General features: G+C 25.2%; 3 protein-coding genes across 11 annotated transcripts in view; all 3 read right to left on the reverse strand.

Moving 5' to 3' along the window:
* Window positions 1–7,757: 7,757 nt before the first annotated feature.
* The window catches only part of LOC107067521 (piggyBac transposable element-derived protein 4), an 85,764-nt gene continuing 65,674 nt past the window's right edge, over window positions 7,758–27,847 (reverse strand). For 5 of the 9 annotated variants that reach the window (XM_089179528.1, XM_089179523.1, XM_089179525.1 and 2 more), the window contains exons 7-22: window positions 14,889–14,984; window positions 14,714–14,776; window positions 14,533–14,619; window positions 14,374–14,460; window positions 13,983–14,072; window positions 13,795–13,893; window positions 13,574–13,663; window positions 13,177–13,260; window positions 13,014–13,103; window positions 12,856–12,939; window positions 12,696–12,782; window positions 12,513–12,593; window positions 12,328–12,414; window positions 12,111–12,176; window positions 11,616–12,002; window positions 11,068–11,477 (exon numbers count right to left, since the gene is read on the reverse strand). In XM_089179528.1, the coding sequence (XP_089035654.1) occupies window positions 11,083–11,477; window positions 11,616–12,002; window positions 12,111–12,176; window positions 12,328–12,414; window positions 12,513–12,593; window positions 12,696–12,782; window positions 12,856–12,939; window positions 13,014–13,103; window positions 13,177–13,260; window positions 13,574–13,663; window positions 13,795–13,893; window positions 13,983–14,072; window positions 14,374–14,460; window positions 14,533–14,619; window positions 14,714–14,776; window positions 14,889–14,984 (1,973 nt within the window). In that variant the 3' untranslated portion in view covers window positions 11,068–11,082. Of the gene's footprint in view, window positions 7,928–9,455; window positions 9,686–11,067; window positions 11,478–11,615; window positions 12,003–12,110; window positions 12,177–12,327; window positions 12,415–12,512; window positions 12,594–12,695; window positions 12,783–12,855; window positions 12,940–13,013; window positions 13,104–13,176; window positions 13,261–13,573; window positions 13,664–13,794; window positions 13,894–13,982; window positions 14,073–14,373; window positions 14,461–14,532; window positions 14,620–14,713; window positions 14,777–14,888; window positions 14,985–27,847 lie in introns of those variants that run through there. The other 4 variants (XM_089179529.1, XM_089179527.1, XM_089179531.1 and 1 more) reach the window with 4 other exon arrangements.
* LOC149033422 (uncharacterized) lies at window positions 17,058–20,060 on the reverse strand. The gene is made up of 2 exons (XM_089179559.1): window positions 18,796–20,060; window positions 17,058–18,473 (listed from the first exon to the last, which is right to left on the reverse strand). The coding sequence occupies exon 2, from the start codon at window positions 18,463–18,465 to the stop codon at window positions 18,064–18,066; it is 402 nt and encodes a 133-aa protein (XP_089035685.1). The 5' UTR covers window positions 18,466–18,473; window positions 18,796–20,060; the 3' UTR covers window positions 17,058–18,063.
* LOC149033423 (longitudinals lacking protein, isoforms A/B/D/L-like) lies at window positions 23,988–25,761 on the reverse strand. The gene has a single exon (XM_089179564.1). It carries the CDS (start codon window positions 24,706–24,708, stop codon window positions 24,388–24,390), a length of 321 nt encoding a protein of 106 aa, XP_089035690.1. The 5' UTR covers window positions 24,709–25,761; the 3' UTR covers window positions 23,988–24,387.

A 27,847-nucleotide genomic window follows, 5' to 3' on the forward strand; every position in this document is an offset into this window, starting at 1 on the left:
GAAGCCAGCAACAGGAGCACCATCAGTGGTACCTACAAAAGATCATTAATATTAGATTAGATCAGTATTGTCTTTATTTTTATTTTTTGTTTTTTATTTATTTATTTTTTAATTTATCAATTAAAATAAACCCGAAAAATGGATAATAGAAAGATTAGAACAAACAAAAAAAAATAAAAATTAATGGAAATGAAAAAATAGACAAAGATGAGAATATGTATAGAATATTTTCTCTCTCTCTCTCTCTCTCTCTCTCTCTCTCTCTCTCTCCCTCTTTGTTATTTTTTCATATTGAAAGAGAGGACTATTTGATTGGTTTTATTATACTTTCTTTTTTTCTTTAACTATATCCTAATCAGTGAAATAACATTTAATAACATTTGATTTTTATTTTTATTTGCTATAAAAACAGAAGATACATTAGTTTTTTTTTCATTCGCCCGCCTATATATTATTCTAATCTCTCTCTTCAATTATTTTATTATTAATACTATTATTAATTCTTCGTAAAATGTTCGGTGCAAAACGCGATGAGAAAACGGGCAAATGGAGAAAACTCCATAACGTTGAAGTACATCGATTGTACAATAAACCGGACAAAATTCACGCCGATTAAGATGGGCTGGTCACATGGCGTGCATGGGGAAGGATCGAACAGCGCACAAAATATTGGTTGGTAAACCGAAAGACCACTGGGTAGACCGAGACGTAGATGGGAGGATAATATTAGAAGAGACCTAAAAGAAATAGGATACGAAGATGGCAAATGGAAGGATCGCGCTCAGGAACAGGAACAATGGCGAGATTTGGTATTTGCGGCAATGAACTTTCGAGTTCCTAACGCCAATTAATAATAATAATACTATTATTAATAATATTATTATTAATTATTTATAATTAGGTTTTATATATCATAGTTTAACAGGATCACATTTATCGTAATTGTTAGAAACATTAAATGCTAATAAAGTATTAATAATACAGTTCTCCTTATAATTGAATATATTTTTAATACATACAAATAACTTAATTTATAACGCAAGTCTTTTTATATATATCTATTATCGAAGAGGAATGTTTAACGATTAATGTCGTCTATATTAACACGTTTAAATAATTATTATTATAATGACGATTAATGGTAACGATAATGATCCACATGAAACTTTACGTGTAATCTTTAAATGCATGAAAAAAAAAAAAAAAGATAAAGATATTTTTCTATTGAGTTTAAAAGCAAAATTATGAAATTAATTGTAGTTTAAATTAGAATAACGTATTCCAGACGAATGGTTTCATCGGATGTCTGTGTCTGACATGATATTGCATGTTGAATTTCCTCCTGCTAAGTTGACCACAATATGGACACTCGAATCTTGGTGGTTTACCGCAATCGTATTTTAGATGTGCCGTTACAGCACTCTTGGTAGCATAAGTTTTGCCACATCTTGGACATTGGTAACGCAATTCTGATATAGTAGATGGTATTGTTCTGTAGTTTCCCATGTTCGAATATTTCTCCTTGGTCCATGAAAAAGATGACACTGGTAGGACTGAAAAATACGAAAATTCGACGGTACGACACATTAATATCTTTTTATTCCTTTTTTTTTTCTTTTCTTTTCTTTTCTTTTCTTTATTTTTTTACCTTCACTTACAATTTTATTTTATATCTTTTACCTTTCTAATTTTTTTTTCTTTTTTTTTTTTTGGTTTAAAAGACAAACAATGGTAGAAAGGGAATATTTAATATACTAATAAATTATGGAAATTAAAATAACAAGTTTTGAGATGAAAAATTTCTTTTCTTTTTATTTAAAAAAAAAAAAAAAAAAAAAAAAATGATATAAAAATGTCACATTGAAGTCATGCTGAAGATGGTTGGGGGGAGGGGAGGGGATCGAGGAAACGTTGAAAAATAAGTATCTCGAGCTTTCACCATAGTTTTGTTAATCAACATGAATATAACAATATAATGAATGTAACAAAAATAAGTCAAACTAATTGAAAAATAAAAACGAGTATTAAAAAGATTTCGATAGAAAAAAAAAAAGCAAAATTAATCGATGGTAGAATTAATTGTTTCTTTTTGTTTTCTCTCTTTTTTTTTCTGAGCTGAAAGATGAAAAAGTAGATGATGATACGAAAAATGATTAACTATATTTCGTGATATTGGAAATACGAAACATTGATTCCATATACCTTGAACTTGTTCTTATAAATAAACATTCCGTTATTCCATAATTAACGTGATCGATTTAAATAAAAAAAAAAAAACAAAAATAAATAAATAAAAATCATTTACCTTTTGATAAATTCTTTTCTTTTTTATTTTCTTTTTTTTTTTTTTTTGCTTTTTTAAAGATCACAGTACTCCGAATTCTGAAACAGAAATTTCGTATCCAAATAATTAACATCTATAAATATATGTATATATATATATATATATATATACAGGGGTAATTACGATGACGAAAACCTCACAAAAAAAAAGTCCCATGGCAAATTTATTAAACAATTTATTCAATGATACAAACAATTTTAATATCATCTTTTTGTTTTCTTTTTTTTTTTTGTTTTTCTTTTTCAACTTTTTGTTGTAAATTTTTCTATTTTTTTCTTTTTTTTATTCATTATTTACCGGACGCACACAATGTTACATAAGTATAAAAATTTAGGCGTTTCCAGTAAAAATATTTAAACAACACTCCTTCGTTTCTTTTTCTCCCACGTCCATCCCTTCCTCCCTCACCCTATAAATTCATTTAACAATATCTTTATTTCAATAAATTAATTTTCCTTTCCCCCCCCCATCCATCCCCGTTTACCTTATTTCTATTTACAATATATTACATAGTACATTATATATATACACGTCATTTTGGTTTGTATATATATGTTTCGTGAAAATGAAACGACGTTTTAAACATTGCTCAGAGTGCAAAGGCTTGAAAATAATAATAATAATAATAATAATAATAATAATAATAATAATAATAATAATAATAATAATAATATCATTAAATCCTAGAATTCGAATTACGTTTGGGTATACAATTTTTCATATCAATAATGTCAATGGCGTAAACCATGTGTTCTTCGTGAATACGTTTAACATGTTTATATGTATCAGATGTGTAACGTGATTTGTAAACGCAATATGGACATTTGTAGCGTGGTTCCTTCCCATTACATGCAGTTATCATGTGCCTCTTCAGATGTACTTTCTTCGAATAACTGTTTGGACAATTGACGCACTGAAACGGTTTCATTCTCTCTGGATAATATAAGTACCAGCCTGAAAAAGATCCAAATTAATAATGTTACTAATTATATACCTATTATTTCCAAAATCATTTTTTTCTCGATTTTTTTTTTATATTTCTCTTTTCTTTTTTTTTACTTATTATCAATCTTGCCAAAAGGACATACACAGATAAAAGAGAGAGAGAGAGAGATAGAGAGGTAGATAGACAAAGAGAGAGAGAGAGAGAGAGAGAGAGAGAAAAAATAGAAAAAGTATTCAAATTGTTTATACGATATTTGTTCAATATTAATTTTAAATTATGAATAAATAAAACGGATATATAGATTGAAACCGTGTCGTATATATGTGTGTTTTTGTTTGTTTATGTGTTACAGTTAAGACATGACAATATTTCATTCATAAAATGAAATTATAATATGACAAAAAATGAATATACTTTAATTAAAATCATAGAAGATTTGGATGTTTTCAATATTTCGCGAGAATTCATATATATTTTGTCTAATTTGTTTTGTTCTTTTTTTTTTTTTTCGTCAAACTTTTTAACTGTTAATTATAGAATTTAACGTTAACATATATAATTTTTTAATAACAATAAAATTCGAAGAAATATTTCGAATATTTCGTTAATATGGTGTCCATGTATCATATAACAATTGAAACAATTATGTATATCCGTGTAAATATATTTAAAATTAGAATTTGGGGGTATGTATGTATTTTGCAATTAAATTAAATGAATCAGTTTAATAATTTGAATTATTTTAAAAAAGAAAATAAAAACTAAATAATTTTGTTTAAAGGAATATGTAAAAATATCTATATATGTGTATGTTACAACGCTTAATGAATTATTTAACAATTAATTAAAAATTATCTCTTATATACAGTGTGTCTCAGGGTTTATCAATCAAACTGCGATAGAATATTATTCTATAAGTAGAAATAAGAACAAAAATATTATTAGAAGTATAATTATCATTATTTGAATTAATAATATACTCAGTATAACCTGAGTTCATTTAGTTTCTTGTTTAATTAAACGTTTTGTTAAAAAACAAAAACATTTGTCTTATTTCCACTAACAAAAAATGATCATAAATGTTTTGCCACCCACCCACATACACAAACACACACATAAAACCCTTGAGACACCTCAATAGTTCTATGTATATTTACATATATTTGTCAAAACATTTTTCAGTCACTATTTTTTTGTTATAATAAAAAAACAAAAAAAAAAGAATTTGTTCACTTTACGTAGTATTGAAAAAACTATCGTAAATAAAAGTTAACTTTGTGATCACATTTTTTTTTTTTTTTTTTTTTTAAATAATTAGTAACGTTTTAAATAACATTGATTGATTGGTTTGTATTTTAAATTTCATTTTAAACGATCATCACTTTTTCAAATCATTATGAATATCAATTGCGAAGACTTTTGATTCGGGATGTTTTCTTCTAATATGACAATAAACGTCAGATGTCTTTTTACTTCGATGTTGACAGTATGGACACTGGAATCTTGGTTCTTGACCGCATTCGTACTTCAAATGTCTCGTCAAACTTGGTTTTTGACCAAACGCACTTGGACAGTTTGGACATGGAAACTTTTTGCTTCTATTTTGCGGATTATCATTTTTGGTCTTTATGTTCCAGGTATAGTAGAATTCTGAAAAATAACAATAAAATATACTCATTCAGAGAGAGAGAGAGAGAGAGAGAGAGAGAGAGAGAATGAGAGAGAAAGAGAGAGAGAGAGATAAAAAGAAAGAGAAAGAAAGAGAGAGAAAGAATCAATCGAAACTTTTGTACTTTATTTCGATGAAGAATTTTCTAAGAAAAACATTTGGATTAATTTGTTTTTATTTATTATTTTGTTTGTTTGTTTTGTTTTGTTTTTAGGATCTTAAGCAAGGATTAGTATTTTTCTTTATTTGTTTTTTTGTCTTCTTTAATTGACCCTACTACTACTACTGTAAATGATCTTTAACATGTTTCTTTAGTTCTGTTTTAATTAATTGCATCTTTTGATCTATTTTTCTTTTTCTTTTTTACACGTAGATATCAATAAAATTAATGAGAGATTATTTTTTAATTAAATCGACAACAAAATGCGTAATCTATAAAATAATTGTAATTATAATTAATTATACCCATTTACCTATAGATAATTATTAATTGTTATCAGATGTTTAAGAACACATTCGTATCGTTGTTAGAAGTGTGTATCATAAATATAATATTCGTGAGAATACAATTATTTGGTAATGATATTTGTTTTTTTTTTTTTAATTCTTTTAAATATTCTTTTTTTTTCCTTTATTTAACAAATAAGAATTAAATTTTCAATGAGAATTCACAAAAACGGCACGAATTTTCTTTTGCATCATCAATGATCACACAAAACACATCGTATTTTATAAATTAAGCCATTTGATGATACATGGAATATTTTAATCATAGTTAGTAGTATCAACGTAAATAAATTGATAAAAGAATAAATTTATGTATATATTATATATTATATAATATATAATATCTATATATATATGCCAAATTACAATGAAACATTTTGAGTTTTTTTTCTAATTGAACTTGGATTATATTCGATAAACGTCAAAAATTTGTCCAATAATTTACATTCAAATTTTTATAAAGAACAATCAATTGATTAACGTGTTTTAGTTAATATTTATTATAGCTAGAATCAAAATTTGCGATACCATGAAGCAAACCTAATATTGTGAAAGAATAAGTATAATAAAAATAAAAATAAAAATAAAAATAAAAAAATAAAAAACAAATTTGAAAGAAAAAGTAAAGTAAGATTGGGGGTGTTACATGCACAAGCGTAATAGTGTACCAGTGGAATAATTTATTTAATTAAGATCAAATAAAAAGAAAAGGAAAAAGAAAAGATGAAAGAAATAAAAAAAGAAAAAAATAACTTTATTTTAAAAGAAATAAAATATTTTATTGGATGTCGGAAAAAGAATACAAGAAAGAAAGAACCTAAAAAAAGCTATTATTAGCTTTTGTACAAAGTCAAACACCTGATACCTTAAATATAAAACCCTTTATATACCAAATATGGTACCATTAATCGCATACGTTGATCGTAAGAACTTATTTGAATTTTCTTTTAAACAAGTTTATACAAATGACACATTGTATTTTAAATTAAAAAAAAAAAAAAAAAAAAAAAAAACAACATTTTTCCCCTCATCCTTAAATTTTTATTATTGTTTAGACACATTGCGTATGAGAGACGAGATATCTCGTATTAAGGTTTCTTCGACTCAATCATCGATTTAAAGAACTAAAAATATACTTTCTTGTTACGTTAGCAGATATTGTTGTTTGATTATTTATATCGGATGAATCGAATAATACTGCAGACGAAAATGAACTCAGTAATGTTATTAGACATAGAATTACATCGAAAAATGTGCGGTCCCTGGAAGCGTGTTGCGCGAACAGTGCGCTTTCTAACGCAATGTGTTACAAAGATGTAGTTTGTCCTTACAATCTGTGAGCGCAAGTTTTAAAATCAATTGCGTATAACATCACGTCTTTTTTTATGCCTATATTATATGCAATAAAGACACAAAAATCTCCGATCTGGTTCATATTTAATTTATAGCAAAATATAGAATTGATTTTCGTTGTTTCCTCTCGGATAATTCTCAAGTATTTCGTAAAACGATTTGTGTGATTGGCCCCAGTACTGTCCTGTAACAAAAATGTTAACATTTATCAGATTAATCTTTTTTACGAAAATCCTTAATCAATCAGTTTTATTATTATCATTATTATTATTACAAAAAAAAAAATATATGTATATATAACGTTAAAATAAACGTGTATTATGAATAATTGTATTCATTTTTAGATTGATAAATCACAGATGAGTAATGATGATAACAATAAAAGAATTTAAATACTACAAGAGAATTGTTTTGGAAAAATAATATTTTCATTGTGAATATAATGGATAAAGTTTTGAAAGAGTTTTATTTGAAGACATTTATTGTAATACAATTTTTACTATTCACATTACAAACAAAAATTTTATTATTTTCTCGTTAATGTGGGTCAATTTTATAAATTGTACAATTAATTATATCTTTATATATATATATATATATGTATATACTACGATAGTCATAAGTAGAATTTTGTCAACAAACTCATTTTAACATTTAGCCGACCATGCTCGAACAAGCCAAACTAAATTGATGAATTTTATTATAAGAAAAGAAAAAGAAAAAAAAGGAAACACTTTGCTAATGACAACATGGGATGATATCTCCCCGATTGGTCGACCAAGTGTTAAGATCGAGCTAAAACTTAAGTAAATAATTTAATAACTTGGTCCGAAAATGCGATTGGTGACCATATCAATAACACGAACTATACAATTTGGGTGCATCACTCTAGCGTGTTTGTAAGCGTTATCAGCTCTTTTAGCTATATAGTCACAATCGGAACATTTAAATCTTGGTAGTTGACCACACTCGTACTTCAAATGTCTTCTCAAACCAGCATTCTTACGAAACGTTTTTACACAGTTTGGACATGGAATCTGGGTTCTCGTATTGTTCACAGCATAATAATAGTTCTCGTTTGGCATTGTGTTCCAAGTATAATGGTATCCTACAACATAAGAATCAAAAAATACTCCTTTAGTTATTGAAATTCAAATATTCTTTGGTCTCTGTAATATGTAAACACACAAAATATGTATAAGTTTGATCAAATTTTGATAGAATTTTTTTCATTTTATTGCAATAATAAAATATAATTGATATATTTTTTTTTTTTTATAAATAAATACAATATGGACACATGAATCTCAATTTGACAACACAATGGACATAGAAATTTCCTGATTTGTTTGAATTAACAACAATTAATTGTCATTTATTGATATTAATTATAAATATAAGTATGAGTCTTATTTCTTTATTTTTCATTTGTATTTCGTTCTATTATTTATCAATTAATGAAGAGATGAAATACAACATATATATGTATATGTTTAAACATACGGGAATGGATTGGAAAATTTTAAATCAGACATTTAAAAATCACATTTTTTATGACATATTAAGGAGAGTTTAAAAAAAAAAATTAAAAAAAGATTGTAATACAAAATAGTACAATACGGTTTATTCTTATAATCACAAGATTTACAATGGAACTTTCAGTATTTCAAAATTTTCATTTTTTTATTCAACGTTCTATCATTCGAACACTGTGCAAATGCACTTTAAATAATAATTCAGAATACTGCAAAGTTCTATTGTTTTACTATTATTACTATTCACATTACAAAAACGTCTTATTATTTTCTCGTTAGTGTATCAATGTTATAAATATAATAATTATTGTATTGTCTATATATATATACACAACGATCGTTATATAAGAGTGCAAATATTTTATTATAAAAAGTATTCCTTCACATCGAAAATAAAATTACACAGCTTTTACCTTTTATTCGGATAAAAAGATATTTTTTTTTTTTTACTTTTTTACTTACAAAATTTTATTTCGCCTCTTTTACTTTCCCCTTTTTTTTTTTTTTTTACAGGTTTTTGTCACATAATTTTTAATTTTTTATTTTTTAGGACGTGATACACCACCGTCCCTCAAGTGGTTACTTTGTTTTAAATGATACAAAGAAAACAAGTAATCCATCGTTTACTATGTTGTGTTCTTTTTTTTAATATCATTGTAAAACATAGTTAAAAAAAAAAAAAAAAAAGAAACAAATCATTGACATATTACTTTTTCGTCATTTACATAAATTAAAATAAAATATTACAGATTTGTATATATATAGAAATAATTTACATAAATTAAACAAAAAAAGAACTCCCCCTAAAAAAAAAAAAAACAAGAAAGTAAAGGTATAATTACATCGTGAAAAGTTTTTTCTTTTTTGTTATATCAACAAGAATAATAAATTGATCTTAATTTAAATTAAATAAACAAATTGAATTTGATTTAAAGCAAAACGGGATATACTTGTTACGCAACGTTAAGCTCAAAACATTTCCACCTGTTTGAGTGTACAAGTGTTAATAATAATAAGCATAATAATAATAAAGAAAATAAAAAAAAGTAATTATCATGCAGGTCTATAAATGCGATTGGTTACAAGATCAATAGCACAAACTTCGGATTCTTGATGAACCATTCTAACGTGCTTGTAAACATTGGCAGCCCTTTTACATCTATATTGACAGTACACACATTGGAATCTTGGTTCTTGACCGCACTCGTAATTCAAATGTCTATTCAAGATAAATTTTTCGCAAAATGTACTGGAACATTTTGGACACGGGAATCTTTCGCTTCTACCAATCACTTGTTTCTTTTTTAACACCGACTCCTCCGCGTAGTTAACTGCAAACAAACAAACGTAACACGATTAGATTTATTTATTGCTTTTCACAATAGAAAATAATGATTCGATAATAAATAAAAGGACAAAAAAAAAAAAAAGAAACGTAAATATAACTTACTATAATCGATTAGAAAAATTTAATGGATTCTGGAAAAATCAAAAAAAGAAACAATAATAATAATAGTAATAATTAAAAAAAAAAAAAAAAAAAATGTGTAAAAATATTTTCTTTGAGTCCAGTGAAATTAATCATTTGATTGTTATGTTTTTGTTTTTGTAATAATTTTTTTTCTAGCAGTAAATTATCTTTTGTTATCGTTGTTAAAATAGTCCGACAACAAATTTGGTCAAACGTCATTGTTGATTACTTCTAATAGGAATAATTTTTTGGAGGTTCCATGTTGCAATAATTCTTCAAGTATTTGTTCAAAGGATATTTGTAAGCAATAGCATTCGGGGATTGCAGGTAAACGAATTTTTCTAAAATATTTTTCATGAAATTGTCGTTTTTTTTAATCTTCCTCACTTCCCGTTCTTCTGTAAACCAAAAACAAAAAATATACAAACGATTTTAAAATTTAATATTGAGAGATGTGTTATGATTTAATTTTTTTAAACAAAATTTGTCTAAATGATGGCAAATTCAACAGAAAATAAATTCTTATTTGATCGATTTGGTTTTTTTTTTTTTTATTATTTAGATCAAATAAACAATTTATTTTCTATTGTCTTTTGTCTTTTTTTCTTGTTAAACAACACACTGTGTGTACATTTGCAATTTAAAGGTTTATTCGATAATTACATATTATATTTAATCGAATTGTATTATAGCGAATTATCACATTAAGGGTAATATAACGTGAAAAAATAAATACTTCTAGATTAACACATATTTAATTATAAACAATTATGATTTCATACATTTATGAAAAGGGAAAACAGAAATAAAACTAATTCCAATTAACAAACTAAATTAAATGTAGATTTTGTATTTTATAAAAATTTATTTAATATTTCCAAATATTTCGATCGATGATATTCTTTTTTTTTTTTTTTATTATAGCTTCGTTATAAATAATATATTCCTTGACCACCCCCCACCACCTTTAGTGGTTGATTCATTCCTGAAAAAGAAAAGAAAGAAAAAAACAAAGGAACAAACAATTTTCTTGATTATATAACATGCATCAAAGAATGTTTAATTAAAACATGAACAATTTGTGGAAATAAAAGAGAATGTTTGTCTTTTCATAAAAAAAAAAAACGTAGAAAGTATATTTATTAAAAGCATTTTTTTTTTATTGACATTGAATAAAAGTCCGAATCGTTCGAGATACAAAATTTTGATTAAAAACAAACAAATAAAGAATAAAAAAGAAAACAAATATGTATTAATTTAAAAGTAGTGAATTTCCTTATCAGTATCAGCTAATATTCCATGATGCGTTATCACTAAATTAGACCTTTTTTTATTACTGTGAAACTTTCTTAAGTGTCTAAAACCTAAATACGGTATTTTGTTTACATAATTACATTCCGTACAACTGTATATTGAATATTTAGCACCGCATTCGTAAGTATTATGAAAATAAAGATCGAAACCCTTTTCGAATATTTTTTTACATAAGAAACATACAACAGGTTTTTCATCATCTTCATCATTGTTATCAACAACTGGTGGTTGTTTTGATGGTGATGGTGATGGTGATGGTGATGGTGGTGATGGTGGTGATGGTGATTGTTTTGATGATGATGGTTGTGATAGTAATGTTTTCAAAGCAAATTGTGATTCTAAAAAAGAAAAAAAGAAATAGAGAAAGAGAGAGAGAGAGAGAGAAAAATAAAATCACAGGAGGGGTGGGTGTATTTTGTTGGGACAAGTATAAAAGAAACCGAAAAAAAAAAATTATTGTCGATTTTTTAACGTACTTTTATAATCAGGAGATAGACATAATTTTTCATTGTCACTCAAAATATCTTCTTTGTTAATATTGTCTTCGGAGTCTACATTTACATATTCATCATCATCAGAATCGTCTTCTTTGTAGGATTCATCATCATCAGTATCGTCTTCTCTGTAGAATTCATCATCATCAGTATCGTCTTCTCTGTAGAATTCATCATCATCATCATCATCATCATCAGTATTGTCCTCTCTGTAGAATTCATCATCATCAGTCTCATTTTTTTCTAAATTGTCATCTTCGAAATATGAATTATCATCATTATTTACAATGTTCTTCTCCTTTTCGACGTTGTTCTCCTTTTCTACGTTGTTCTCCTTTTCGACGTTGTTCTGTTTTTCGACGTTGTTCACTTTTTTGACGAAGTAATAAAAAAGAGTAAAAAAAAATAAAAACAAAAAATAATAATAAAAAAAAGAGAAAAGAAAAATAAATAAATAAATAATTGACACACACTAACCGAACTTAACATAATTGTTTTTACAACTGATGAGAGAACATTCGCACAATTTTGACTCAGTAATCTCTAAAATAATTAGAGAAAGAAAAAGAAGAGTAAAAAGAAAGAACAAAAATAAATAATTAGTATCAAGAAGTAACGAGGGAAAATTCATATTTTTTCGCAAAATGATATTTAAAATGATGATTTAATGTACTAGGTTTAAGCTTTGACATACTATATGTTTCTAATTTTTCCGTAGATCGTTTATTAATGTCAATTCCAAAGAAGAAATTTAATAGCTCATTATGAAGATGATTTGACCCTATAAAAAATATGAAAATTAATTATCAGTATTATTCCTATAGTTCATATACGAGTTAAAAAAAATTGAAATTAAACGATTTTTAGGATTGTACGTACTTGGATCATTTTGACAAAGTGAGTTTCCTTCAGCAATCTGACAAGATTCAGAACTTACTAAATGTTCTCTGGGAAGGTCAGCTTTTAAAATGATACAAAAAGAAATTATTAGATTTGTTCAATGCAGGCAAGGAACATTTGCAATAATCGATTGTAAATATTTCAAAGAAAGATCAAACGTACTTTCAGACTTTGGCATTTCATTTGTGTCATTTTCATCGTTTCTAGAAGGTATAAATGTTTCTGGTTTTTGTTTGGGATTGTCTATATCTTAAAAAAAAAAAATAAAAATAAAAACATTTGCAATAACTTATTGTGAATATTTCAAGAAGATCAAACGTACTTTGAATCTGTGGCGTTTCAAATGGTTCGTTTCTCACCAACTTAGGAGGAGGTAAATAAAATTTTGGATCTTGTTTAGGGTTGTCTATTTAAAAAAAAATAAAAAATAAAAACATTTGCAATAACCGATTGTGAATATTTCAAGAAGATCAAACGTACTTTGAAGTTGTGGCGTTTCAAATGGTTCGTTTTTAACCAACTTAGGAGGAGGTAAATAAAATTCTGGATCTTGTTCAGGACTGTCTATTTCTTAAAAAAAAAAAATAAAAATAAAAACATTTGCAATAACCGATTGTGAATATTTCAAGAAGATCAAACGTACTTTGAAACTGTGGCCTATTATGATATTTTTTTCCCGGGAACATAGGAGGACATGAATACCATAATGGCTTTTGCATTTCTGTTTCTACAAAAAAAAAAAAAATAGAAATAAAAAGATAATAATTAAATAATGATTGTTCATCGACAGAGAAGAAGAACATTGACAATAATTGATTATGAAAATCTCAAACAAAATTAAACCTACTCTCGGGTGGTGGTGTTAATAATAAATTGGAATGCTTGTGGAGGTAATAATTAGGTTCTTTTGATTCTTCTTTGGGATTGTATATTTGTAAAAAGATAAAAAAATAAATAAATTATTAGAATTGTTCATTGACACACAAGAACATTAGCAAAATAAACGATTATGCATATATCTCAAGTAAAATTGTACATACTCATACCACTTGTACTTGGGATCAGTTGTTTATTAATATTCTGAGTAAATACAGGTAATTCTACTGACATTTTTTCAGTACTACTAGATTCTAAAAAAAAAAGAAAAAATATTTGAAACAAAAGTAATTATCATTAGGAATTGTTCATTGTCGACAACAACAGAAATTTGCAATAATAATCGATTAAAAAAAATCTGGAGGAAAATGAAATGTACTCATACCACTTATTATTGGTAACATTTGATTATCACCTTCCTGAGAATCTTCAAATTCTATTATAGATGGTAGTGGTCTTGAAGGTCTTGGAGGTCTTTTTAATTCTAAAAAGATAAAATTAAAAAAAAAAGAAAAATAAATCATTAGTATTGTTTAAATGATGATAGATAATCGATTATAAAATTGAACGTACTTGGAATTGGTGGTACTTTAAATGCATCTGAATCATTGCCGAGTGATGATAAAATTGCTTGTGGATTTTCTTTGAGAGGATAGTCGTCGTCTTGTAATAGAATAAAAATAAAAAAGAAATAAATTATTAATATTGTTCATCGACACACAAAAACATTTGCAATAACCGAATTATACAATTAGGTCTAAAAAAAAAAAAAAAAAAAAAAACATTAAAACGTACTAGCAAAATTTGTTGGATTATTTGAAATTATTTCGACACCTGAGTCAGAGATTATTAAACATTTGTCTATTTTTTCTTTAAGATTGTCTACTTCGTAAAAACAAATATAATAATAAAATAAATAAAATGAATTATTATGATTGTTTATAGATTTAATAATGAAACGTACTAATATCACCACTTGTACTTGGTAACATTTGATTCTCAACGTTCTGACGATGAACAGATTTTTCGATGTTTTCTTTGGGATCGTTTTCTTGCAAAACAATAATAAATTATTAAGATTTTAAAACCGATTATGATAATCATAAAAGAAAATGAAACTTACTAGTAACATTTGATTGTTTTGCAATTAATTCTATCTGTGGGCCAAAGGAATATGTCAAGTTTTCTTTTTTTTGTTTCAAATCGTCTACTTGAAAAAAAGAAAACATATTATATATTGATAATAATCGATTGTAAAAATTTGATTAATATAATAAACGTATAATCATCGTTTAAATATTTACGTTCAATATTATCACTCGTTATAGCCATAGGTGTTTCCAAATTTCTTTTCGAATCATCATCAGCTTATTTATACGAAAGTACAAAAATAATAATGATTGTTTTGAAAAAATAAACAAACAAGAATATTTAGAATAATTAATTGTTAGAAAATTTAAATGAATATTAAACACGTACTGTTCTTCTTTGTATCGTCAGTCATTTTGTTCTCAGTCAATAAATCCACCCAGCACTTTTGTTTCTGATGTTCTGTTTTAAGAATAATCTGAGAGTCTGTAAAAGTTAAAAAAAAAAAGTTATAAAAAGAACAAATTAGTAAAATTTGTGGTTATATTTGTTAAACGTATTCTAAGCATTTCGTTTGATATTTTGCAAGTTAAAATCAATTAACATTTCCCCAGCAAATACATTGGAACAAAAAAAGGGACAGGAAACAAAAATGCTAACTCTTGTATTCCAATAACAAAGTATTTTTCTCCAATCCTATGATAAATTAATTAAAATAAAGATTAAGATATCGGTTAAAGAACCATTAAAAAATTAAGCTTATCGGGGCTTGTCGATTGTAGATTCGTTGAAAAATTGAAAATGATCTGAAACAAAAGAAAACATGAAAAATTAATAATTCATCGATGTAAAACACAAACACTTTAATTATTAGATATAATTTATTATTAGAATTTGATTAATAATAAACATTTTAAATAAAATTATTTAGCACTCAAAGGATTAAATACATGTAGAATTTGTTTTATAGAAAGAAGGTGGGAAGAACGGGAGTGGTTTTGAAGGGGTTGTATAAAAAAAAGAAAAAGAAATAAAACTTACAACCTTTATATTATCGAATTATCGTCAATTTTGTTTCGTAAAAATTTCTGAAATAAATATTATAATTATCTTCTTATAATGCGCTATACGAATTTTTGGAAACACATTTAAAATAAAATATATATATATGGATATATATATGTATATATAATAATTCCGAATAATAACTTAATGTTACATCGAACGTTTAAACATTTAAACTGACGAGAGTTAAGAACCCAAACAGATAAATTTGAAGAAAATAATTGTTTGAATTTCAAAACAAAGATAAGTATAATAAATACAGTCATGAGAAGACGCACATTAACAATGTTTATAAATACAAATCGATGATTTGAAGAAACGTGTTTATTTGATATTTGTCATACGGTATATTAACGATAATAGAAATAATAATGATCGAGTTATAAATTGACATTTGATAACTGTGTATGAACAAGAAAATAAATCATTAGAACGTTTGTACACAGTTTTACGAACTTAATCGAACAGAATAGAAGATTTTTAATTCTTACCGAACAACAAGATCAATTTCATAATTAGATTTGTTTTAAATGTTAAAGTATTCTTACGAAACTTTATAGTTACACGAAACATAAATAAAAAGAAGGATAAAACCAAATGACCTCGTCGTTCGGGTTGAGATCGCATAAATACGACGAAGTTGTCTGAAAATAAAAATTAGAAATAATAATACTCGTTTATGATGCATCGTATCCCAAAAAAAAAAAAGAATAATTATTGCAATTTATTTCTACATAATTTATCATATATATATATATATATATATATATATATATATATATATATAAATACACAGTCAAATATTTGCACATACTTTGCGATTATTAAAACAACCTGATCTCAGGCAAATTATTTAACCAATTAAAATGAACACGTAAGTCTTGATAAAAAAATAAAAAAGCTAAATTAATTTATTATAAATTTCAATTGATACGAATAAATTGAATCCTTATACCCATCATATTTGTAAATTTTAATATACAAATAAGGAATATTGTCAGTTTCGATAATAATTTAAAATTTAAAAGAAAAGCACTTAATAAAAGTCATTATCCTTTTAAGTTTTTTAATCATCGTGTTTGGTATAAACGTCAAGAACGTAAACTTTTTTATTAGGATGTCTCCTTCGTACATGTGATCTTACATTGGACGCATGTTTCGTCCTATAGGAACAATATGGACAATTGAACCTTGGTAATTTACCACATTGAAACTTAAGATGATCATTTAAATTTTTACGCCAAGCAAAATGATAGCCACATTTGTAACAAGTGTTGTCACTCTTCTGTTGCTGATATCTTTCATTACGTTCTTGATAGTAATTTAAATTTTCTGATTGTAATGAATATTGTTGTTGATGAAGTAATTGCTGCATTTGTTGTTGTTGGTCTTGATGTAATTGTTGCATTTGTTGTAGTGGGTCTTGATGTAATTGTTCTTGTTCCTGTTGTTGTAGTTGTTGTTGTTGCCATGGAATAAACTTATAATCTGAAAACAGAAGAATCAATCAGACTATTTTAGAAAATAACAACAATAAAAATGATAATCGAAAATCATTATAATTTTGATTTTATTATCGATAAAATCAAACAAATGATCATCACGTGTTTTCTTATGTGATACGTTTTTAATTAGGTTTGATTTTTTTTCTTTTCTATTTTTTTATATTATTTACAAGTGTATAGCATAATTATAAATATAAGAAAAAACCTTAATGAAGTATTAAAACGTTAACTTAAACACGCTCTATCATTTTATAAGATGCATAATGCATATTTTTTCTATTTTCTTTTTCATTTGTTTAAAAACACTTTGATTTTTTTCTGGATTTCTTGTTCACCTAGAAACTTAAATTATTAACAATTTTACACAGACACATAATTAAAATAATATATTTTATTCGAAATAATTATCACAAACAAATGTATATTACTTACTATAGCGAATTATTTCAATTTTAAGATATCTCATGAAAATCTTGAGGAATTATATAAGGAAACAAAAATTTTAATAAATATTACATTAATAATAATATAAAATGTACTGTTTAATTGATTTATACAAGCACCTAGGATCTCTGTTACTGATTTCATGTGACATAATTAAGTTGATAATTGAAAATATAATACAATTTGTTCACGCAATGTTTATTTTTTGTTTTTCAGAAAAATAAATAAGATAATTAATATATATCACTTTCTTGTACCATCAATTCAACGAGACACCGATGATTATCACAATTTAAAAGAACAAGACATAAAAAAAAATTAAATTATCTAACCAATTAAAATGAGCACGTTAGTCTTGATAAAAAGATAAAAAAGCTAAATTAATTTATCACAAATTTTAATTTATCACAAATTTTAATTTATAGGAATAAATTGAATCTTTATACCCATCATATATGTAAAATTTTATTTACAAATTAAGTGTATTGTCAGTTTCGATAATAATTTAACATTTAAGAAAAAAAAAGCACTTAATAAAAGTCATTATCTTTTTAAGTTTTTTGATCATCGTGTTTGGTATAAACGTCAAGAACGTAAACTTTTTCATCAGGATGTATCCTTCGTACATGTGATCTTACATTCGATGCATGTTTCGTCCTATAGGAACAATATGGACAGTTGAACCTTGGTAATTTACCACATTGAAACTTAAGATGATTATATAAATTGTTACGCCAGGTAAAATGATTGCCACATTTGTAACAAGTGTACCCACTCTTCTGTTGTTGATATCTTTCATAACATTCTTGATTGTAATTTAAATTTTCTGATTGTAATGAATATTGTTGTTGATGAAGTAATTGCTGCATTTGTTGTTGTTGTTGTTGTTGATGTAATTGTTGTTCTTGTTGTTGTTGTAGTTGTAGTTGTTGTTGTTGTTGCCTTGGGATCATCCCACAATCTGAAAACAGAAGAATCAATCAGACTATTTTAGAAAATAACAACAACAAAAATGATAATCGAAAATCATTATAATATTTTTTATTCTCCTGTATTTTTTTCTTGTTGTTTTCATTTTCAAATTCGAACAATATTCTACACCACAATTTTGATTTTATTATCGATAAAATCAAACAATATAATCATCGTGTGTTTTCTTATGTGATACGTTCTTAATGAGGTTTGATTTTTTTTCTTTTCTATTTTTTATATGATTTACAAGTGTGTAGCATATTTATAAATCTAAGGAAAAATCTTAATGAAGTATTAAAATGTTAACTTACACACGCTCTATCATTTTATAAGATGCATAATGCATATTTTTTCTATTTTCTTATTCATTTGTTTAAAAACACTTCGATTTTTTATCTGGATCTCTTGTTCACCTATAAACCTAAATTATTAACAATTTTACACAGACACATAATTAAAATAATATATTTTATTCGAAATAATTATCACAAACAAATGTATATCATTTACTATAGCGAATTATTTCAATTTTAAGATATCTCATTAAAATCTTGAAGAATTATATAAGAAAAAAAAATTAATAAATATTATATTAATAATATAATATAAGATGTACTGTTTAATTGATTTATACAAGCACCTAGGGTCTCTGTTACTGATTTCATGTGACAAAATTAAATTGATAATTGAAAATATAATACAATTTGTGCCTGCAATGTTTTTTTTCTTTTTCAGAAAAATAAATAAAATAATTAATGAATATCACCTTCTTGTACCAACAATTGAACAGGACACCGATGATTATCACAATTTAAAAGAACAAAACAATAAAACTGAACGAATGTTCCCAAAAAAAAAAGGTTTAATTGATAAATTTAATGATTCTAAAGAAAAATTCAACAAAAATTTTGAATAACGAATAATTATTAATAAATCAAAAATACGTATGTAGTTAAAAAAAAAATTCATTTGCAATTTTATAGCTAATTGACAATTTTAAGAACATTCGATTCAGAATTTCACAGCCAATATAAATTACATTATTACACCCCTCTTCGAGAAAAAAAAATATATATATATATATATATATATTAATAAATAAATATTGCATATATATTAAACAATGTTTGCAAAATTCATTAAATAATCTACTAAAACCTAATGAAAATATTGACACTATTTCTGTTGCAGTATAACACACCTAAGGGGTTAAATATATATAAATATATCACAATAAAAATGGGACCCCAGTCGGGGGTGAAAACAATAAGATGACGATGATTAAAATAAAAAAAAAAAAAAAAAAAAATAAAAAAAAAAAAAAAAAAATCCTACGAATAATATAAGTAATGTAGGATATTTTTGGTTTTGTTTAGTTTTTAGGTAAACTGAAATAATTCAGTTTTGCATATGTCAACTACGTAGACGGTGTTTCCAGGATGAATACGACGAACATGAGCACGAACATTGGACGGATGTCTTGTTCTGTAGGCGCAGTAAGGACAATTAAATCTTGGTAATTGACCGCATTCAAACTTCAAATGATATTGCAAATTGTGTTTTCTACTGAAAACACTGTTGCAATTACCGCATGGGAATCTTTTGTACGTGTTGTTGTTGTTGTTGTTGTTCTTCATTCATCGTAGTAGTAGTGGTGGTCGTAATCGTTGACGTTTTTTTAAATATTACGTTGTCCCCACCTGTCCAATTAAAATTTACGTGGCTCTCGTCATACGTTAGAAGACATTTTGGATCTGAAAAAAATAAAAGCAACAAAAGTTGCTTGGCTCAATTTTTTTGGCTGATTAATATAACAAATAAAAAAGAAAAAAAAAAAAGAAAGAAAAGGAAAATAAAAAAAGGTTTACAAAAGCCTTCCTTCTATAATTATTATTATTGTTGTTGTTATTATTATTATTATTATTGTTTCTTGTTTCTCATATTTGTCCGTAAACAAAAAATTTTGGTATGAAATTAATTAGTCAAATAATAATGTACATGCACACACGGCAAAAAATTGTCATTGGTTCGTGGACCCAAAATAAATTGGCTTAACACAGTTATTTTTCATTTTACAAATTAATTACTTCGTTTCTTTTTCTTTTTTTAATCTTTCTTTTTAGACTAATAATTTAGATTGCAAGTATTGCAAGCATTAATTGTCGATTTGATATGTGAAAAAAAAAAAAGGAAAAAACAAATATTAGCCTAAAATATCTAAAAAAAAAAAGGGGGAGTAATCAATTTGAGACTAATTAATTATCATTTGAAAACTGTGTTAAATCAATTTAAAAACAATTTTTTAACACAATTTTTCTTCCATGTTAACATATATTTTTGTTCCATTATATTTCTGATGCGAAATAATCATTCTTGTGTGTTTTTTTTTTTTTTTTTTTTAAATAATTTCTTTTTTTGATTCTTTTTTGTATAAATTAATGTTAGGTTTCTGATATTTCTCAACATACCTCATCATAGAGTTGCACGTTTGGATTATTTTTTAATTATTTATCATCACTGTGAGAAATTTCTTCGAATTTATAGTTTCTCCTTTTTTAATATTATCTTCATCTATAAATTGAAATTATTAGTTTTATGATGTTTGACGAACTTTCTTCTTATTCTTCTTCATCTTCTTTCTTCTTTTCCTTCTTCATCTTCTTCTTTATCAAAAATAAAAAAATAAACTTATAACATTATTTTATTAAATAATTTTCGATAACGAGAAATTTATATATTTTGCTTTAATCATTTTTATTCTTGGTTTCTTGTTTTTCTTTTTTTTTTTTTTTAAATAATAATTACATTTATTAAAATCGATTAACTATATCTAGTTAACAAATAAGCATATAGAAATAATTATTTTTTGTTATTTAGTACAAAACTTAATATTTATTTATTTTGTTTTTTTTTTTTCTTTATCAGGAAGAGATTCGGAATGTCTTATTTTTGTTTTCTTCTTCTTATTTTTTATTTTTTTTTTATATTATTAACTTTTATATTAATTTTATTATCTATAAACATACTTCGAAAAGAACACAGAAATATTTTACATCTATCCTTTCTTTTATTCTATTTTATTTTTAATTTTTTTAATTTTCAAATAAATAAATCACACCGATTGAATTAATTTTTCATTTTGATATTATTAATACTATTCCATTTGCTAATATACGATCAGTCGTTTCATGATTATTATTATTATTAATTTTATTATTAAAAAATATCACACGATATAAATAATACGCCAATTAAATATTAATTTAATATAATGCAAAAAATTTTCTCGAGTCTAAAAAATTCAACACTTTTCTTTTTTCTTTTTTTAAATATATTAATAAAATTAATGCAAACTTACAAATAAGTATTACCAAATAATAATAATAATAATAATAATAGTAATAATAATAATAATAAAATATTTTCTATAGATACAATTATTTACATGTATGATTAAAATGTTTTACCGTTGATCAATGATTTAATTTTATACAATACAAATAAAAAAAATGATATTCTTATAATATTCATTATAATATACGATTATTAATTAATAAATGATCTATAGATCCTTCTCGACTTAGTTTCAATACACAGCACAACAAAATTTAAGATCCTAATGAAATACTTTTAAAAAAAATTACACGCACTCTTGGGTATACGTATAGATATATCTGTATATATAAATTTGTCTAAATAATAAATATAAATAATATGTTTTTAAAATAAAAATAAGTAAAAAAAAACAGTAAACAAATCAAACAACCAAACAAAAACTACAAATTTAAGCAGTAAAAATAATATTTTGTTTAATCATATCACATATTCATGAAAGATACCCAAGAATAAAAGGGTTTAATAATTTTATAAATAAATTTATAATATTAAATACGTATTCGTTGAGGTTTTAGGGAGTTAGAGAAGAGTGATAGTGGGGGATAGTTGGGTTGGAAGGGTTGGGAGGTGTTTAAATAATCCGATTTTTAACATTTGCAAACATCAACTGCATAAACTTGGTGACCAGGATGTTTTCTACGTACATGGGCACGTACATTTGATACATGTTTTGTCCTATAAGGGCAATAGGGACAATTGAACCTAGGTAATTGGCCACACTCAAATTTCGAATGATAATAAAGATTGTTCTTATGACTGAATACACTTGTACAATTTGGACAAGGAAATTTAGGTTTGTCGATTGATAAACCATTGCTGTTGCTGTTGCTATTTGTAGTAGTGTTGTTATCCTTACGTTGATACGAAGGACGTCTATTATTAATTCCTACGAATGGTAGATAAACGAACTCTCCAGGTAATATATAGTCTGAAACAGAAAGCACAACAAAATCAACTGTATAACAGTTCCCATATTTTATTATCTTAACTCGACATTTTTATTTTTTTATTTCTTTTATTTTTTTTTTTTCTTGTATACGTGTAGGTGGTGATGGTGGTGGTGGTGATTGACACAAACCTGATCCTTTTTTTTTTAATTAGTTTCCATTAAAACGCATCTCCAAATCTTTTGGTTACTAAATAATAAAAAATAAAAAAATAAAAGAAAACAAAACAAAATGAAAAATAAATTGGAAAAAAGAAGAAGAAAAATGTGACTAGTAGAACAAACAAAAACAAAAATTGAAGAAGAAAAACAAATAACAACTATTTAGATTAACAAATTATTTTTTTTCGTACGTCGTTTAGTTCAATGACGTTCGTTTTTTCTGTTAGTTTGTTTTTCGGTCTTTTTCTTTTTTTTTAATACTTAGGAATAACAACAAATATATAAATTTACTAACCTGTTTGTTTTCTGTACGATCTAATCAATGTACCTAAGCTTTTACACATATTACATTACATATATATTTTAACTTATAAATGATTTCGAAATAATACCATTGTTATTAACAAAATTGTAACAATTTATTGCATATACATATATATTATATGTATTATAAAGATTACAATATCTAATTTATGCATCAGTAATAAAGTAAATTATATTTGCATTATTATTACAAGTTAAAAAAATGTTTCCAATATTATTATATTACATTTATATCAAATGGTTTATAATTTTTTGATAAAAATATACCTTAAATTGTTAATTCGTTAAATTATCGATTTAAGAGATTTTTTTTCTTTTTGAATAATTGAAAATTGAAAGGAATAGAAATGACATTTCTTTTTCTTAATCCTTAGATAAGTACACGACTAAAATCGAGACATTTTTTAATTGAAAAAAAAAGAAAAAAAGAAATCTTTTTCTTTCCTTTTCAATGATCATCAAGTGTTCTATTTTATAAGTACAGTGCATACATTAAAAATCACATAGCATAAAGTTTAAATCCTTCCTGAGGAACATTGATGCAAAGGTTTAAAAAAAAAATGTAAATAAACCCTTTCTACAAGAGACTGACTTAAATGTCAAAATAAATTAATAATTATAATTATTACAATTGTATTTGTACTTGAAAGAAGATTTTGCTTTTTTTTCGTCAATAAAAAAAAAAAGAAGAAAAAAAAAGGAGCACAACAATCACGTATGTACATTGATAAAAATATTATTTTACACAAATCAAATATACAATTATATATCGTATCTTGGATTTAAATGATGTTTTTCTGAATCCTTCGAAATTTTACGAATATACAACACTTCGTATTATAATTTACAATCAGAAAAAAAAAAAGAAAAAAAAGAAAAGAAAAACAACACTGATAGAAAAATCGTAAGATTTTCTTGAGGAACTTCATAGATTAGATTGTTGGTTGCATCAATAGTTGTAACTTTTGTCGTTGTTAAATCATGATGATTATTACGATGATTATGATGATTATGATGATGAGAATGATGTGAACTTCAGTTGATGATTATTATTATTATTGTTATTATAATTTTGCTATGATTGTTGCAGTTGATTGAGATCATACGTAAAAACGTCTCTTCCTGGATGACAACTTCTAATATGTCTTCGTGCATTAGATATATGTCTGGCACGATAATTGCAATAAGGGCAAAAAAATCTTGGCGATTGTCCACACTCGAATCTTTGATGATAAGTCAATCCACCTTTCCGACTAAATACACTTGTGCAATTAGAACACGGATACTTTGTTATTAATGCTTTAACCCATAATTTAGATCCCATTAAATTATTTCCATCGATCATTTTTATATTAGGTAATAAAGATGGTTCACTCTCCGATAGATTTCTGGTCATACTTGGCAGGTAGTTACAAGGATACACTTGATTACTCAATCCTGAAACACATATGCATAACCATTGACTATGAAATATATGTAAACTACATTTTCTTATTTAAACCGGCATTTATAATCAAATGGAAAATTGAAACTTAGGTTTAATCGTTTTTAATCATTTATGTCGCGACTTTCCTTCTTTTTTTTGTATACTTTGATTATTACTTTTTCTAAGGGGAAAGGATAGATGAGAATGGAATAGAAAATAAAAAGTAATCTTCGAGTGATAAGTATGGAGAATATCTTCATAGTTGCGTTTTTGTTGTAGTTGTTGATCAACGATGATTTTGGTATCTTCACAAAGATGAAACCATATTATTTGACTTATGACGAATCTCAATGTACATATATACATACATACATACATACATACATACATACATACATACATACATACATACATACCATACATACATACATACATACATACCATACATACATACATACAAACATAAATACATAAATATAATACATAAAATGATAAATTGATCACAAATTTTTTATTAAAATAAATATTCGAGTTTTTAAATTAAAAAATATACAAATTTGATTGAAAACAATTTAGACACTTTATCGGAGAAGTATTTGTTTTTTTTTTTTTTGAACCAATTGTTCTCTACATTTTGAATCATTCAGGTGCCCCTATTCCACCCCTTTCTCTCACACTAATTTCTTTTATTCTAGTCAACTTCTTCTTAAATGTCTAATTTATTCGAAACAAAGTATTTAACAATAAATATATACATATGGTTGGACCGAAAGGTAGCGTCAATTTTCTATTTAAAATATAAATTCAAAAACGTTTACTATTTAAAATATAATACACAATAAAAACCTATGATGTAAATTAAAATTATATTTAATAAAAAAAAAAAAATAATTTAATAAATATATCAATTTATGTGCCCAGAAACAACGTTACTCTTCGGTCTTAATAAAGAATAACATATTATATATTATGAATTTGTATTATAATAAAAAAAAAATTTTCTTTTTTTTTTTTTAATAATTAATTAAATGATTCAAAAAACGTGCCCTCAACTTTCGTGTCCAAATCAGATCTCATGATGTAATCGTATTTGAGATTGGTCGACACGTCTATTACATAAATCTTTCTACCAAAATGTTTCCTAGGTACGTGTGCACGTATATTTGATGATTTTTTCGAACAATATTGACAATATGGACAACCAAATCTTGGTAATTGGCCACATTCATATTTCATGTGTGTACCAAGATTGTTCTTCCTGTTGAACGTACTACCACATCTTGGACACGAAAATCTTTTTTTACTTTTACTCGATGACGATGTTTCTTGTTGCTGTTGTTCTTGTTGTTGATCATCATGATGATTATGATGATGATGATGTTTGCTTAACGTTGTTTCCTGTTTCTTCGTCACCATATTGAAGTCACCCAATTGTATGATATCTGTAAAAGAATATTTATCAAATAATCAGTCAAATTATATATTTCCATAGAAAATCTAGATTTTTCTTTTTTTTTTTTTTTTTATCTTTTTGTCTTCTTCTTTTTTCTTCTTTTTTCCTTTCTTTAGTGGGGTGGGGCAGGGGAAGGGGAAAAAGAAGGAAATTGATGATGAAGAAAAGGAATTCAATGTGTGTGTGATGTTATTATTAAAAGGATACTTTTTTTAATAATGATCAAATTATTTTATTAGATGTTAATCAGAGAGAGAGAGAGAGAGAGAGAAAGAGAGAAAGAGACAAGACGATTGTTTTTCTTATTGTTAAATGTCATTCTTATGAGAAATCGATAACTATGACATTAACTTTTTTTGTTCTTTTTACTTATTTATTTATTTATTTAATTCGTCTATTATTATAATTTAATACTTTTCTTTTCCTCTTTATTTCTTTTTTTATTCGTATATAATTTTATAAAAAAAAAAAATAATAATTTATTCGTTGGAACTTTTTACCAACACTGTCAACAGTCTGAATAATAAAAAAAAAAAAAAAACTATTAATAAAATTCCAAATAAAATATAATAAATTCGTTCGAAGAAGTGTGTTAAATGAAAAAAAAAAAAAAAAAAAAACAAAACAAAACATTAATAAAATTCTAAACAAAATATAAAAAATTAGTCGATTAATATTTTAGAGGAAAATAAAAAGAAAGAAAAAAAAAGAAAGAATTGATAAAATTTAATCGATGTCTACTACGTAAACTTCGTTACCGGAATGAATACCACGTATGTGTGTGTAAACATTAGACGTTTTTTTCGCACGATATTCGCAATATGGACATTTGAAATGTGGTTGTTGGCCGCACTCGTATCTAATGTGTGTACCAAGATTGTTCTTTCTGTTGAACGTACTACCACATTTTGGACACGAAAATCTTTTTTTACTTTTACTCGATGACGATGTTTCTTGTTGCTGTTGTTGTTCTTGTTGTTGATGATGATCATGATAATTATAATAATGATGATGATGATGCTTGCTTAACGTTGTTTCCTCTTCCTTCGTCACCATATTGAAGTCACACAATTGTATGATATCTGTAAAAGAATATTTATCAAATAATCAGTCAAATTATGTATTTCCATAGAAAATCTAGATTTTTCTTTTTTTTTCTTTTTTCCTTTATCTTATTTGGGGGGGGGGGCGGAGGAAGAAGAAGGAAATTGATGATGAAGAAAAGGAATTCAATGATGTTATTATTAAAAGGATATTTTTTTTTTATAATGATCAAATTATTTTATTAGATGTTAATCAGAGAGAGAGAGAGAGAGAGAGAGAGAGAAAGAGATAAGACGATTTTTTTTTTATTGTTAAATGTCATTCGTATGAGAAATCGATAACTATGACATTAAATTATTTTTCTTTTTACTTATTTATTTATTTATTTATTTATTTAATTCGTCTATTATTATAATTTAATACTTTTCTTTTCCTCTTTATTTTTTTTTCTTCGTTTCATTTAACGTTAATAAATATTACAATAATAAATTATAAACTTATAAATATACATAAAAGTATGAGATATACATATATATATATAAATATATATTAACATTTGAGATAATCAATTTAATTAAAGGTTTTCTATTTTTTATATTTTCATTCGTTATA

Source organism: Polistes dominula, unplaced genomic scaffold, assembly GCF_049000335.1.
Source record: "Polistes dominula isolate Pdom_NZ unplaced genomic scaffold, Pdom_raw_medaka contig_27, whole genome shotgun sequence".
Taxonomy (NCBI): Eukaryota; Metazoa; Arthropoda; class Insecta; order Hymenoptera; family Vespidae; genus Polistes; species Polistes dominula.